General features: G+C 42.7%; 1 protein-coding gene across 1 annotated transcript in view; it reads right to left on the reverse strand.

Annotated features, from left to right (window-relative positions):
- Positions 1-46: 46 nt before the first annotated feature.
- LOC118206939 (complement C5-like) overlaps positions 47-15983 on the reverse strand; it is a 33588-nt gene continuing 17651 nt past the window's right edge. The window contains exons 19-41 of the mRNA XM_035380127.1: positions 15773-15855; positions 15415-15554; positions 13016-13243; positions 12164-12224; positions 9424-9513; positions 8888-9100; positions 8468-8546; positions 8016-8172; positions 7808-7906; positions 7381-7552; positions 6206-6411; positions 5634-5786; positions 4701-4763; positions 4405-4498; positions 3957-3996; positions 3671-3773; positions 3465-3539; positions 3221-3326; positions 2581-2667; positions 2064-2153; positions 1769-1852; positions 1330-1468; positions 47-383 (exon numbers count right to left, since the gene is read on the reverse strand). Of these exons, the coding sequence (XP_035236018.1) occupies positions 254-383; positions 1330-1468; positions 1769-1852; positions 2064-2153; positions 2581-2667; positions 3221-3326; positions 3465-3539; positions 3671-3773; positions 3957-3996; positions 4405-4498; positions 4701-4763; positions 5634-5786; positions 6206-6411; positions 7381-7552; positions 7808-7906; positions 8016-8172; positions 8468-8546; positions 8888-9100; positions 9424-9513; positions 12164-12224; positions 13016-13243; positions 15415-15554; positions 15773-15855 (2692 nt within the window). The 3' untranslated portion in view covers positions 47-253. The remainder of the gene's footprint in view (positions 384-1329; positions 1469-1768; positions 1853-2063; positions 2154-2580; positions 2668-3220; positions 3327-3464; positions 3540-3670; positions 3774-3956; positions 3997-4404; positions 4499-4700; positions 4764-5633; positions 5787-6205; positions 6412-7380; positions 7553-7807; positions 7907-8015; positions 8173-8467; positions 8547-8887; positions 9101-9423; positions 9514-12163; positions 12225-13015; positions 13244-15414; positions 15555-15772; positions 15856-15983) is intronic.

The following is a 15983-nucleotide window of genomic DNA, read 5'->3' on the forward strand; positions in this document are numbered from 1 at the left end:
CGACACAGAATACAGAAGTAAACTAACAATAATAATTAGTCAGGCATGGTATTCATATGACGTTTATTTATTATATTCAATACTTTTCCATTTGTACAGACAACACAGCCATTCCTCAATGTTTCCTGTCATCTGGATTTAGGCTTACTCTACAAGAATAGTCATAAAAAGCTATTTGTCATTGGTGCAACTCCAAATCATTCATTTTATACAATAAGACATTTAATCCGCTCTATACATGGATTGTCAACAGTCAACAGCCATATATCAGAAAGTTTAATACAAACTCCTCCAGGATTGCCACAAAGTTCTCACAGGGGCTTCCTTTGCATTCTTGAGGCCATTTCTCCACCCAGGTCTGTGAGTCCAGCGGGTACTTGTACCTTAAAAAACAAAGCTACAATCAGATGCATCAAACAACATACTCTGCATTTCATTTGAAGCACTTATTTTTTGAAACGTTTCTGTTCTTTTACAATTTCATTAAGAGACATGAATATTTTGGATAAATGCAATGAAAGTCATTAGGAATGGCAATGATGCGTTCAGTTTTTACATGCCTACTACTGAACCCCAAGAGACAGCCCAACCTGGTGAAATTGATTTCAGGGAAGCATAGGGTTATGTTTCAGGGAGACATCCAGGAGGCAATTTGCAAAATGGCAAATCTTTCAGCAGCCAACAGTTACAAAACAATACAAATCTGAGGGGGTTGGTTCTCTCAACCGAGAACAGCTGTAAATATCACAGCCATTCTTCATCACTGATCCCATTTACAGGTGCTCATATTAAGGCCTCCCATTATGGTAGATCTAGACTATAATGTGAAGCGTGAGGCCAATGAACAAGAGAAGCTGTGCCCGTTAAGAATGTAAATGATTATTATTATTATTATTTATGCTGAATGAATAAAGCGACCATGAGCAACAAATACTCACATTTTCATTCCATCAGGCTTAGAAGGCAAGAAGATTAAAAAAATATATTTAATATTGTGAACTTTTAGTTGAACTGGGATCAGTGATTAAGTCCCAGGTCCCAGTCCCAGTCCTCAGCAAAACAGAAAGAATATATTGCTGTTATATTCATGTTTCATAAATTTCATTACTGCAAAAACTATGTCATGTTTAGATAAAAGGATGTAAATTTGCCTGCAGCTGGTGTTCATAGAAACCACTGCATTGAATTGAGTGATAGTTCTTCAGAAAAAAATTCATTTTGATACAGAAAAAAAGCTGGGGACCCCAGGTTTCGGAAGCGAGTTCTTTGCGGTAATAGTGCCAGCTGTGTTAGGAGGGGCAAGACGTGACGGTAGGGCGACACACTCACTTATAGCTCCGCTGCATTTCTATCTGCATGACCTCTGACCCCATGATTAGGTACTGACTCCCCTGAAGCAGGTCCACATCAGTGCACGTTGCCTTCTTCACAAATGTGACTTCAGTACTCCTCTTAACATCCTCAGTATCTGCCAGATGCAAATACATTCACATGTTATTGCAGTCTATGCTGATCCATCCATCCAACCATTATCTATACCTACTTATTCCGGGTCACGGTCGCAGGAGGTGCTGGAGCCTATCCCAGGAATATACCCTGGACAGTTCAGTACACTCTGATGACATACACAAATCTATTTCTTGCCAGTAACGTGTGTGTGGGTGCTGTGCTGTTGTATTTGCACTTTTAAAAAATGTGAAAAGTTTGGCACGTTTTAGGATGAGCTGCTTTGGAGATAAATAACACCACATACAATTTCATTCCTTACCCTTTTTATAGACCTCCTCTATTTCTGCTGTGTAGCTCACAAAATCTCCCTCTTCCACAAAGGACTTGATTTTTACCTTAAAGGCTTAGAAAAGACATCAGACAGTTAGTTCAGTCTGTCTCATCTGTAGTCAGGCCTACCTGATCTGCTAAAAAATTGAATCATGTAAAACTCGAACAATATAGGGACAAATTAAAGCTCAGTTAAGAACAGTAGACTGCAGCCAAGTTTTTATTTTACTTTAATTTGTAGAACTGAGAATGTGTCACTGGTTTTTTATATATAGTTTGCTTACCGTATTTTATGTGGTCTTGGCAAACAGCCTTCAGTCGTTCGTCAGCTGTAATTGTGCGGTTCATGGGTGATTTGAAGCTGCTGCACTCCGCTGTAGATGGGTAGCCACACAGAGAAAGCTAAAACCAATCTAATTTTACTTGCTGTTATTTGTTCTTTTGTGGTTGTACAATATTGTTTGTTTGTAATATTATTAACCTAATGTTTTGGATAGCACAGTATGCATTTTATTATGTCAAACATTTACATTTTAAATTGAAAGAGAGAGCAGTCACATACAGAAGATACTGAGAACCCATTTAGAGATGCACAAAATGTAACCTCTACATAACAAAATGTAATTTATTTAAACTGTGAGATGGCCTAATGCTGTGTTTCAAACTGAGATATTCAATTGGAATGCTGAAAAAATTGAATTGTGCATTTTGGTATCAGCCTCCAAACCTATTCCCTTGTTGTAGCTTCTCTCTTCCCCCTTTGCTTCCATCCCCAAACTGGCTTCAGGTGTGCAGACTTACCTGCCATGCACTGGCACTCCGCCCCCTCACAGAGCCGAAGCAGCCTGCGCTCCCCATGTGGGTGGTAAAGCTTGAAGCACTGGCTATCTGAAGGAACCCAGAGAGGTAACAGTGTCAACAGCGGGCACCCAGCACTAAACTTCCAAATACATATGTGCTGTATACAGGGCCAGCTCTAGGCATTGGTGACAAATGCAACCGCCTGGAGGATTGCCAACTATTGGGTGGGTTGCCAAAGGAAGGAGGGGAAAAAATGCTTTGCATCATGGTAGTTGGTGGTGCCTCCCCCTTCCCCCTACCAACTCCCTCCGTTCATAATCGCATCAACACCCGCCCCCTCCCCAGTTGGCAATCTGTTGGGCGGCAGAAATGCTAGAGCCGTAGTTTGCTGTTGACTAAGACAGGAGTGCGAGTGTCAAACTCCATTCCTGGAAGTGTCCGCGGGTTTTTGGTGTGTTTCAGCATATACACAGCATGTGTGTTGATTAATTTAAGTCATTGATCAGCTAAACAAATCCACACACCTTGTTCTCGAGGCCTTAATTGGCCATTGATTAAAAGGACACCAGAAATGCATGCAGACACTGAGGCTCTCCAGGACTGGGCAAAGTAGGAATACATGTGGAGTGCTGGAGCTTGCCTGGGTTGGAGAACTCATACACTCTGAACAAGGAGGAGCTGGCCATGCCAGTGCGGAAGAGTTCCTGAATCCGGAACCCCACACATAGAAAGTCTTCTGATGGAACCTAAAGAAGCAAAAGTCGTGACATGTGAGACACACACATGCATACAGACAAATACACACACATGCACATACCCACATACCCGCTCTCTACAAATGCCTGGCAATATTTAAAACCAAGAAGTACCACAGCTGTACTCACTGTATCAAGCTGAAGAATGACCTGATCTCCCTGGATCTCATAATGAGAGATTCTAGATTCTAGAGAATTCAGCATCTGTGGAGCAACAAGACAATCCCTTAATATAATATAATAGACTATTGCATGTGAGAGGAAAGGAAATGGCTGAGTAAGTGTGATAAGATTCACAGACACATACACACAAAAAACACATATCAGTGCCTTACAACATCCAGATCCTCCTGAACAGGATGCACACCCGTGGGCAGGTGAATCTCCATGACAGTGTGGGTGGACTCTGTGTATACCTCATTCTCAGGAGGCTTAAATCTGGATCAAACACACACACACACACACACACACACACACACACAGGCACACACATATAGAAATAAAAACACAGGAACAAATGTAACAAACAAACCGAAACATTTTCCGCTGCACACTAGTGCAGATATTAATATCAGTTTTGTGTAAAGCACTTTCAGAAAAAAAAGCCGAAGTGGTACTCACTTTGCGCAGGCAACGATTCGAGGAGACATGAACATTGGATCTAGATAAAGAGAGAGAAAAAGAGTGAGCGAGAAATGGAGGAGAGAGCAAGGTTGTAAGGGAGGAAAAAAAAAGTTCTCACTTGTGACAATCTGTGGACAATAATAAATGCTTAATTTTTGGTCCATGTCTATATTACTGTATATTACAGGTAGCTGTAGAATTTCATTTTAGACATTTAGACACTTGTATTGCACTTGTATCATTATCTTGATGTTGTCGTTTTTTTTTAAAACTTTTATTATGTCACCATATTTTTGGCAAATGTAAAAAATATTCTCGTCAATACTGCCATCAGAAGTGAACTGAAGAGGGAGTTTAGGCAAGCTGAGGGAGAGGCCGAGCTGTGTCCTGGGCAGCGTTTAAGTAAAACTGTCCAGGAGAGACAGGGAATTCATGCACGTCTCACCTATGGAGTCAACGTCTGGTCCATACACCTCAATTTTAAGGTCAAAGTAGCAGTTTTCATTGAATTGTGTTGTGCTGTAGAACACGGTCTTCATCTGTGGCCAGAGAGACACAAATCTCTCAAATACACATCTCTCCCAACACAGGTTACAGCCAGCAAAAGTGCATATTTGTACACAGGTGCAACAGCAAGGAGAACTGAAATAGCTGCTGCTTGAGGAAATCATTTAGCCATTAATGTTTCTCTCATCACAGAAATTTGAAAGCAAAAATTACAGCAAAGAGAGTGCGACTCACATGGGCAACTGACACCCCAGTGCTATAGCCTGTCACAACAATGACGTCATCATCGCTCATCACCTGTAAAAGTTAGGCACGATTCAAAGGCAAATCTTGGCTTTTACACAGACATATACAAAATTGCACCTATTCCAGACATTTTCAATTTAAGAAACAGATATATATTTGCAAAAGTGTGCATATGTGAAAGGGAAATGTATGAAAACACATAAATCTGCACCACTACATTAAAGAGAACAATTTCAGTGGGGTCAATCTCAGTTTTGAACCCCCAGGCCACAGAACTAAAATTACAACTGAACATGCCTCCAAATCCATGAAATAAAGATTAGCTGATCCAGTTGAAAGGACGGAGTGTGGCACAGTGGGTAAGGAACTGCGCTTGTAACCGAAAGGTCGCAGGTTTGATTCCCGGGTAAGGACACTGCCGTTGTACCCTTGAGCAAGGTACTTAACCTGCATTGCTTCAGTATATATCCAGCTGTATAAATGGATACAATGTAAAGTGCTATGTAAAAAGTTGTGTAAGTTGCTCTGGATAAGAGCGTCTGCTAAATGCCTGTAATGTAATGAAATGTAGTTCTGTGGTCTGGAGGTTTAAACCTGAGGTTTAAACTCCAACTAAGCACACTGCAATTGACCTGACTTGACAGAAGTTTTAGCCACACTAACACGACTGCTGTGACATGAATAGCTGATTTGATTTCAGTCTAAAATAAGAGAAATACTTTTTAGAACTGGAAAACACGGGTTTCACTGGCAGGATTAAAACAATTAACTGGCTAAATTAAAGATTTTCAGGATAAAAAAGCCTATATTCTTCAGGGTAAGAAAACCCATTTAAAATCTCTGGTTCCCAAAGATTTATAAGCTCCCCCTGGCCTGCCATTCCCTGTGCACCACAGTGAAGAGGGGAGGGACAGTCCTTGCCTGGATAGGTGTGGCCACAGGATTCTTTTCTGACAGTGAGATCTGCTTAATGTCACCCATTTTCCTGTAGGACGCTCGGATCTCCATATTCAGCTCTGTGTGCTTGACCAGTTCGCTATACTTTGACAGGGCCTCCAGTGTAAGGATGGTGTCCTAGGAAGCCAAGAAAAATGAAGCAGGAAGAAGTAGTAGTTTTGAGGTATTTAAGATCCACAGAAGTCTTGAACAGTTTGCCGTTATGCGTTAAGGCTACTTGCATGTTCTTTAGCTTCAGTAGGATTGGTGCTCATTAAATTAATTTGCACTCAGTGCCCTGGAACAGCAGCATGCTCAACAACTCAGTTTTGTCCTGTTTTTATTGTGTTACACAATTTTGTAGTTCAGCATTAAACTGTGTTCAGTAGGTCAGTTTAAAACTGATCATTACCCAAAATGATCTTGTGTGTTGTGCCCTGAGTAATGTTATCAGTGTTATGCAGTTCAATAACCCAGTAGTGAACTGTATTCAGTAGCATAGTGCAAAACTGTGTTCTGTAGCACTACTGAGTAGTCATTGTCTGCAGCACAGAGACCTGTGTTGAGTGGAAGCCCCCTCCATAGCGTTGATCCTGCGTCAGCCAGGTGAGGATGGGATTGGCATACTGCTTGTTTCCGTAGAGCATGGTAGTGAGCAGATTGTACACTGTAGTCTCCACAGTCTGTGCTGCTATCTTATTGGGCTTAGAGGCATCTGGGATGGCGTTTGTCTCCTCCCAGTACCGGACAATAGCAGGGTTCCCTAGACCAATGGGAGTAGAACAGATGAATGTTGTCCTAGTCCCTGATGTCACCCAACTTTCAGACTTTATTCAGTTTTACCCAGCTTTGGTACTTCAACCAGCACAAACATCAGCACCACCAACCTTTTAAAGCAGGTTTTTCCGAACTCAAAGTCCTGTGTACCCACTATGTATTGATCTCCTGATCAATGAAGGTTACTTTGACAAAAATGTTAATTTCACAATATTTCTTTATATAATCTTTGAACTCTTAATTTTTCACAAATGGCTTAGTCTCAGTGATCAGGCATCCACACTTCTATGCAATTAGGAAAACAGATTTTACCTGTCAGCCTATAATCGAAAAATGCAACATTTAAAAAAAAAAAAAAAAAAAAAAAATCTATTATCATGTAGCACATTACATAACATGAAAGTATACCTAATCTGACTGATTGAACATCTTGGGATCTGAATGAGGGCATTTGTTTTCCATGGCATGCTATTTCTGACTTAAAGTGGCCTTGAGACAGTAAATCCTTCAACAGCCATCAAAGGTCACTAATTAAGAACCATTAGCAGCTAATTACAAATCAGAGGTTGTCATAATAATTGGAACAAAAACCAGGAAACACAGGAGGTATCCTGGATCAAATTTTAACACCTTCACCTCTGAAGGTGGAGATGCTTTCAGATATGTTTGGCAGCTGAAGTGGCAGAAATAAAGAAAGAAAATGACTGATAGATAAATAGATAGAATATAATGGGGAATAAACATGAGCTGACACATTGACATTGACATGATTTTCAACCTTGGACTGTAAATAGAGTACAAAATTTTAAAATGGCAGTTTATTAACTTAGTAAATGATCTCCCCAATGGTCATGGCTTAACCCTTTTCTTAGGATTTGAATTACATTATTGCATAAACTTTAAGATGCTGCCCTCATATGTGACCCTTTCTCCAGACCCCGGTGTCCCACGATACCTTTGACAATGGCCTGGGTCTGGAGGCGTTCGTACAGCTGACGGGCCGGCATGCTGGACTGATCCACCAGCGCCAGAGCATAAGCGGTGATCGCACGCACATACATGCTCTTCAGCTTCTCAAAGGTGTCGAAAAGGTAATGCACGGCTTTGTCCAGGACGTCTTTAAACTCCTGTAGTACAACACAATGTTATCGGACCACAGACAGACTGCAGACACACCCAGATCAACCAGAAGAGTCACTCTTGCGTGATGAGATGGAGGAGGAAACCCTGCCAGCCTAGGCCAATCACGCGCAGCCCCTTGGCCACGGTCAGCGGTGGCACAGCCAGGGTTCCACTGCAGACCATGGAATGCATCTCTGCACCAAGGAGGTGTGCCAACAATGTCGCCTACAAAATACTGCATTACCAAATCAAGCTTTCACCTGCAATTGGCAATTTTCCACCTCCATGCCGTTCTTGATCCCGATGATGGTGAAGGACGTGAGGAAGGCTGTCTTGTCCATCACATTAGCCCCTGCACCCTGTAAGAGACCGACGGATCCGGGCAGGAATCTTGACATTATGACTGACGTGGAGGATGGATTAACTAATCCACAACAGAAGTCTGTAATTAGCTTTTTATCTGGTTACCATGATTTTGGAGGGTTTATAGTTGGATTCCTCTCTAAACGATCCATCTGGATTTTGCCTGCTCTTCAGCCAGAAGATGGAGTTGCACAAAGACACATGGTCCACCTTCACATATTTTGCCACCTGTCCCAGAGTCTTCACCACTAGAGCTGTTAGCCTGTAGAAGACACACACTTGAGTGATGCAAGTACATCTGACTGCAAGATGCAGTGGGTGTGCGGTTGGATGTCAATGGGTGCGGTTTGACATCCAACCCCACCCATTGATTCATGCAATTGGTCAAAAACAATTTCTCTGCATTGGACTAGGAGGTAGAATGTCAAAGGGTGGGGTGTGACATCAAGCCCCACCATCCTGCAGCCTACGGTCAGGTGCCTCTCAAGTGATGGGAGCTTCCTCTACAGCAAAAACAGCACACCTCTAGTGACAAGAGGCCCGTTCTGCACACTCACCAGGTGCTGCCCTCCCCGTTTATCCACATGCTGTAACTGGACTCGGTTTTCTTCTTGAAGGACATGAGGCTGGTGATCCCTTTGTTACACATGACACACACAAATGTGGCACAAAATCAACACCATACAGCAACAGCAGGACCAAAAGAATCTTCACACTTATCTTGTGATGGAGCATGCAGAGGGAGACCGAGGGAGAGGGTGAGAAGGGAAGTATGAGTGAGAGAGAGCACACAAGAAAGAGAGAATTAAAAAAAGAGAATAACAAAGTAATGTAAAAGCTATACTCCAAATAAGAGGAAAAACCTTGACAACACCCCAGAGATGAATGACAGGCATTAGTAGAGAGCGCAACATTATAGAAAGCGTGCCTCGGGAGTCGGCGAGAGGAAAGGAGGAAAGAAAGAGTGATATTCCCACCCTCCTTCAGCTTCTGCCTTAGGTCCAGTTTGCTGCGCATGATGTCTGTTCCCATTAGGTTCCATCTGTCGGTTGTGTCCAGGTAGTGGTAGACGTAGTACACAGGCAGGATGCCCATGAGCTCCACCTCTGCTGAGCCACGCGGCAGAGAGGTCAGCTGCTGCAGCCCCTTGGGGTCATTCAGGATTGCCATTACCGCCCCCAGCATCTCACCTACACCAAAACGATCCGAGCATAAAAAAGAAGTTGAAGATGGGTATAGATGGAGGAGAGAGAAGAGGGAGAGAGGTACGGGGGAGCGGGGGGGGGGGGGGGGGGGGGGGGGGGAGCAGAGAGGGGGGAAGGAAATAGAGTAGAGAAAGAAAAAGACAGGATAGAAAAGGTAAGAGGGAACATGGCAGAAGAGAGGGGAGGAAGAGAGAGAAAGGCAGTTGGAAGAGGGAGGGAAGGTGACGCAAACAGATAGGGGAGAGAGAAAGGGAGAGGTAGAGGCAAGGGAGAGGTATCCATCACAGTGATGGATGACAGTCCTATACCACTGATAGTGAGGAGACGGTCCACACTGGACTTGGGCACCAGGTTTGAGGGAACGCTGTTTTGAAACTCCAGCCTCCTTTTTGCTTTCCCTGACAGATGAGACAGAAGAAGAAAGATGAGGTGAGGCCTTTACAGAGCACTTATACAGCATGGGCGGGAAATAACACCCATGACTTAAGCAAAATTTCAGCCCTGAAGCCATTATCCAGCTGTATAAATTGGCAACACGTTACAAATATCAATAATATGTTTTTAAAAATCACCTTTGGCCCTGGATGAAGGCCTCTCCCCCTAAAATGAACGATAATTACAGCAGCTTTGAATAACACAAACTTATGTAGTAAAATGATGCTGTAACAAAGGTGTATATAAATCCCACTATATGTGATAAGGGGATATAAATGAATAGAGATAAAAAATGCACATATTACATGTTTTTATAATGACAACAAAGATGTTTGAAAAGCCCAAGGTGAGGGTGTCCGGATACTGTGTGTAATAAGGGAACCCTGACACCAGAGGGTGCTATAATGAAACTCCCTCACATCCAAACCAGGCTTGCAGATTTTCTACCTCTAATTGTTCAAAAAAAGAATTACCAACCCATGCGCTCAGAGGTTTTTAACAAACTAGGCTGTATAACAAATAGAGAGACAGACATGTTTCGGCCACTGAGGACGGTTTAGGCCGAAACATGTCTGTTTCTTTGTCCCAAATAGGAATAAAAATGAAAATGATTTTGTTGCGTAGACATTCATAATCTATATCTATTCATTAAGAGTGCGGGCTCCTGTCTTTCCTTTCTACCTCCAATTGTTGTCAAATGTGTCATGTGGCTTCTCCTAAAAGCAGGGAAAAAATTGGAACCTAATTAATCAACCTATTTCTTTCCCTGACACAAGTGGTCAAGCTAAAGCAAGTATCAACTGTGCACAATATTTAAAATCCAACTCCCACCTAGAGCTGAGTGAAAATTGTAAGAGTCTAACGCCACAAATGTAGTTTCTTTAAAAGTAAGTCAGAGATGTTTTGAGTCCAGAACCCTGATTTGAGTCCTACTTAAGTCACATTTTTCATGACTTGTGACTTGACCTGGACTTGCAGTATCAAACAGACTCAATTCTACATGTGTCTAAGTGATAACTATAAATGAAAGCTTTTAAATAATAATTATGTTGCAATGGATCATTTTCATTGGTGTCTTCCCTGGCCAACTTTTTACGCATCACCATCAGTGAAGTGAGCCGTTTGATCTAGTTTACTTTCCACAGGAAAGGTAAATTCCAAAAGTAATATAAATTGAGTTTTCAAATTATATCACCCACCGATAGATATTCAACACTGTAAACAGCTGAAGGGAAAAGTGAAACGAGTCAAATTCTGTGAAGCACTTGGACCCTGTTTACACTTGGTTTTAAAATGCGTTTCGGTGATCCGAACACAAGTGGACAGCTGAGACATCGCCGTTCACACCTGTGTCTATCATGCGTCTCCAAGGTGTCCAGTTGACCACTTGTGTTCAGATTTCGTTACTGCCTATGTCATTCCGGCCAGCTACGGTTGTAGCCATTTTCTTCCATCTTCCTAGCAATACCCTCGCAAATGGCCCGGTTATGATAGGAGTCGTCTAGTTTTCTTTGGACTGAATCTTCTGCCCAAATGGAGATTAGGCATCTGGTTTCACTTGCACTCCAACCACGTACATCGGTGCACCTCTCCATTTTTTAGAGTGTTGTCACCGTCACCAAAACAACCACCACGTCCTGCATTGATGACGTATTTTCCTGTTATGTCCTTGTCGGTGACGCATCAGGACGCATTACCATTTGCACTACAAAAGATGTGGTCAAATGTGTCCCAGCCCACCTCAGCAAGTGGTTTGAGTGATCCGATTACAATGAGTCTTGGTGGTCGTTTACACTTGTATTTAGCGCTGTCCACTTGTGATCCGATCGCCCAAGATGCATTTTAAAACCAAGTGTAAACAGGGTCTTGGTCTACATGTATCCTAAGAGGTAGGCTAAATCAGTTTGGGTTTAACTAACGTGATTTAGCCAGTCAGGCTTGGTCTATTCATTCTTCTAGAGTTCGACCAGTCAACATGATACTCACTATTTTGGGGACTTTAAAATGAGTATTTCTCCAGCATTTCATGAATAATAAGAGTCAGGACCCCCATGGTACCAAAAAAAAACAGCCTTTACTTAGTATTAATTTATTTAGGCTTATTAGGTTCTGAAACCCTAGGCAAACATATGGTCCCCATGCAAGTTAACAATGTCTCATGAGAGTTTACGTGCTCATTGCTGGCTGTTGCATAACTATACACAGTTTAACAGCATGATCTACACTGTTGATCTAGTTTGTCCTTTTTCATCCAATATTTTCAGAAATTCAACTATGATTGGCCATTATTAAAGTCCCTGCTCCTCTTTCTGTGTCGTGTTGTTAAAACAAAAGCTTCTTGTGGACTTTTGCAACTAAAACTAGATTTGTGTTTAATAGCACACACCCATATGACAATAATATTAAGAGATAATTATTTTTTTCATTCCAGACTTCTCAACTCAAACTTGAGCACTGGACTCAGACTTAGTAGTGACTTGGACCTGGATGTGGGTATTGAAGACTTGACACTGCACATGGAATTGAGATGATTTAGCTACAACACTGCTCTGCACCAGCACGGATAGTCATATCGTTCTAATGTAATGATAGCTACTGCTCTAGGGTCCTCACCATACACTCCTTGAGGATCCAAAGTTCCACCGACTAGAATCTCCGTCTTGATGCCCTCAGGCTGAAACACAAATCAGGTCAGTGCTTCACAAAAGCAATACTGCCCACATCCTGCCTGCTTTCACCATCCTGTGGGGTACACACCTTTCTTAGGTTTGCATGGAAGCCTTCCTTTCTCAAGCTCAACCCTTCGTTTCTGAAGTATTTAATTGCAGGCATTGTTATCACAGACATCTGCTATAATCTGCACTGGTGCTATTTCAGCAATAATATTTGTGTTAATTTAATCCTGTTTATAAAAATGAGTATTAGTGTATTGGTAACAGAAGCAAACTTTGTAATAGAGTTATTAGTAGTACCTGTAGTAGTAGCAGTAACACCGTAAAAATAACAGCAGTTAACTAAGGGTTAAAAGTAATAGTATAAAGAAATAACAATCAGAAAGAGTGGTGGTAGTAGTAACATTAACAGCAGTATAAGCAATATACATTAAAAAAAATAGCTGTGGAAGTAATTGTAATAGTAGCAGTATGTTATCGCAGTATTATTGTAGCAGTAGTAATCACAGTAGCCATAGCAGTAACAGTTGCAGTAGTAGTAATGGTAGCCGCAATACTAATAGGAGTAACTAACAAACAAACTGTTGTGTCCTGGTTCATGTAAACACCTCATATAAAGTGAATTGTGACCGGTTGCTTGCTGGGGCCATTTCCAGAGCTCTGCTTGCTTCCTAAAAGGCTAAAAGATGAGGAGCCATTGCACAGATTGCTTGTGCTCCAGTTATATCTAACATAGTAGGAATGTGATAGTAACAGTAATGATAGCAGCAGTAGTAATGGTAGGCATGGTTACCACCACACGGAGGGTCTTGATGAGCGTCTCTGAGCCCAGGGTGGTGTGCAGGGTGAAGCTGAGCTTGTGTTCTCCCACCTCCAAGGCCATGAGGGTAAAAGTCACCATGGAAACAGACTTCTTTTCCAGTGCTCGTTTTTTGCAGGTGGTGCTCCGGGGCGCCCCACTCCCTTTGGCCACCCCCTTGAATAGGCACACCCCTTGGGGGACCGTCAAGGTCACGCAGAACTATACCCACAGAAAGGGGAAGAAAATTAAGGAAAGGGAATTAACAGAAAGGGATACAGAGGTAGAAAGGGAAGGAGGGAGAGAACAAGAGATGGAGTGAATGGGACAGTAATGCATAACTGCTTTCAGAGAGAAGTGGGTTTGAATCCAGGAGCCACACACCCCCCAGTGGTTCTTGTGAAATTATAAATAATTCATATCAATTTTACGCAGAATTCTGTATTCTTCTGCAAATTTGGAATGCCCAGTTGTATGTGTTACGCCGGGCACCCACCGCACGCGTTGCGTAAGCGTCGCGTAAGCAGCACGGCGAAGCAGCACGGCGCGGCGCGTAGCGTGTCTCCACTTGTTCCGTTTGTGTCGCGCAAAGGCTTGCTTAAAGCTCTATATTCCTAGTAGCTCTCACAGTCTGCAGTGGGCTTACATTGTGTATTTCACGTTTGTTCAGGACTTCAGGATTATGGGTAAGTGAATACTTGGTGAGAGACCTTTTTCAGTCTGTTAATATGGTAATATTTTTTAACACATGTAAATACGTGAGAAAGTAAACGCTTTAAAGAATTACCATAAGCTTAAATCGCAACGTAGCCTACATAATAATCAATCTCAAACTGCATTAATTTATTTGCTTGGTTAACAAGCGTGCCAACTTTATGAAGAATATGTAATGATAATAATAATAATAATAATAATAATAAATAATCCATAATCAACCATTGGGAATTCCCGTGTCGTCTTGTTATTCACGTCAAAACATTTATATGATCATATTTAGTAAAATCAGTTAATCGTCAAAAAGATAGCGTAACAGTTTAAACTTGAAGGGATATGAACACCACAACGTCATGAACACCGGAAGCTTTGAAGTACAAGTGCAATAAAGGCTTGCTTACAACTTCATTTATAAAATAGGTGCATTTTCATCGGCAAGACCACTAAATCTGACTTTTTAAAGCACTGTGGATTATCTGATTTTATTAACAAGCCCTTTTTGAAAGCACGGCGAACGAAGACATCGGAAAAGTCAAATAGGCTGAGCAATGGTTGGTTAAAAACTACCTTCCAACACTCGAGCTAACAAACCGCTGCTCGGTGCATTCACTTCTACATCATTCAATAGGCTACGTCTTTCTGTGGTGTATTTTCAAATTTACCCCGCCCCCTCCGCAAAATAAGATAGCGAAACTAAGTTTGCCTTTTTCCCAGGTTCCAGTTTTAATTTTTTTCCCCTGCCAGGACAATAGAAAAACGAAAAGGCTTGTATTTTTTAGCCGCTTATAAAATATCTGGTGTTTATCTGGTTTTATCTTGTTCTCCACTACTGCAAGAGGGAACTAGGGACACACCCCCAGTAATATAACGATGAAATATAAATCAGAGCATGTATATCTAGCATTTTAGAGCATGTTTCTGTGTATAAACAGGCCATCGTGACGCGCGACAAGCCGAAAAAATAGAACAGAAGCGAAAAACTACGCTTTAGTTCGCTTGTGTCGCGCGAGCTTCGCAGCCGGTTCGCGACGCGTTCGCATCTGGTGGAGACGTTGCCCGCTGCCGTTGTAATAACAGTACTTCAACTACGCTTCAGTTACGCGCGTAGTGCGGTCGATACGCGTGCGGTGGGTGCCCGGCTTAAGGCTCTCTCTTGAGACAGCTGTGTTATTCTCCATCCATTGAAGAGCGCAGATGAGCTTTGGTTCTCCTCTAGAGCTTGTGCTGCCAGCCATGGAGTTCACTTCATGCACAGTTGGCACAGGCAGGCTGCAGATGCCTAATTTACCAGAAGAGCTATTGGTACAGAGAGAAAAAAGCAATCATGCCAACTAGCCCTCCTGCTCCGGACAATTCTATGGCCAATTTTGCACCACACCTTAGGACTGGCCAACACTGTGACTAGAATTCAGTGCTGTGAAGATCCAAAACCTAACTAGTGCTGGTTAGGAGCACAGCTGGACACAACCTGAACCAGAACTTCCGCAGAATGAGCCACCCGGTAGCCTGTTTATCCAGAACTTTTCATTGGCCTTTCAGGTCAACCTTTGTTTGGCCACCTAGCATACACCATTTGACCCCACAGAAACCTTGGTAGCCTTTTCAGCCTGTAATACCAGGTTGCAAGCACTGCAGTTTTAATTTTTGTTCAAAAACTAGTCAGGTTGTCGGCCCCTTACCTCCGATTCCTTTTCCAACTGGTTGTACACAGAGCCGCGCAACTCAATCTGCTCCCCACGCACCACACTGTAGGGCACGGGTACATCCACACTCACTTCCTGGGTCACTGGCACTCTCAGGGGGTCGGCAACACACATCCCTGCGGACGGGCAGGGCAGGCAAAGGGGCAGTTTAGGGGGCTGACAAAACAGGACTCTTAGTCTAGCAGTGGGGGCTGATGGGTCAGCTTTTGTCATTGGACCAGGCAACACTTTGCTCTACTGTTGTTTTTTTATATAGATTTTTAGATAAGATCGCTACCTTCTGCTCAGTACGTGCAGAACCTATGTGAAGCAGTACAGATAATGTTTCTCTTACCCTCACTGGACATCTCCACCGCTTTGAACTCCCAGGTCGTGAGCGAATCTGGCAGGCTCTTTTGAACTGACAGCACCCCTGACCTGAGTGGCAACATGCACAGCATGTGACCTTCCTGTGAGCCCTGACACAAGCTCCCACAGTGCCCCAGGTAAACGGCCGGCAGCACACCCGACAGCGCGAACCACAGCTCAGCTAACACAAAGCATTC

Source organism: Anguilla anguilla, chromosome 10, assembly GCF_013347855.1.
Source record: "Anguilla anguilla isolate fAngAng1 chromosome 10, fAngAng1.pri, whole genome shotgun sequence".
NCBI classification, from domain to species: Eukaryota; Metazoa; Chordata; class Actinopteri; order Anguilliformes; family Anguillidae; genus Anguilla; species Anguilla anguilla.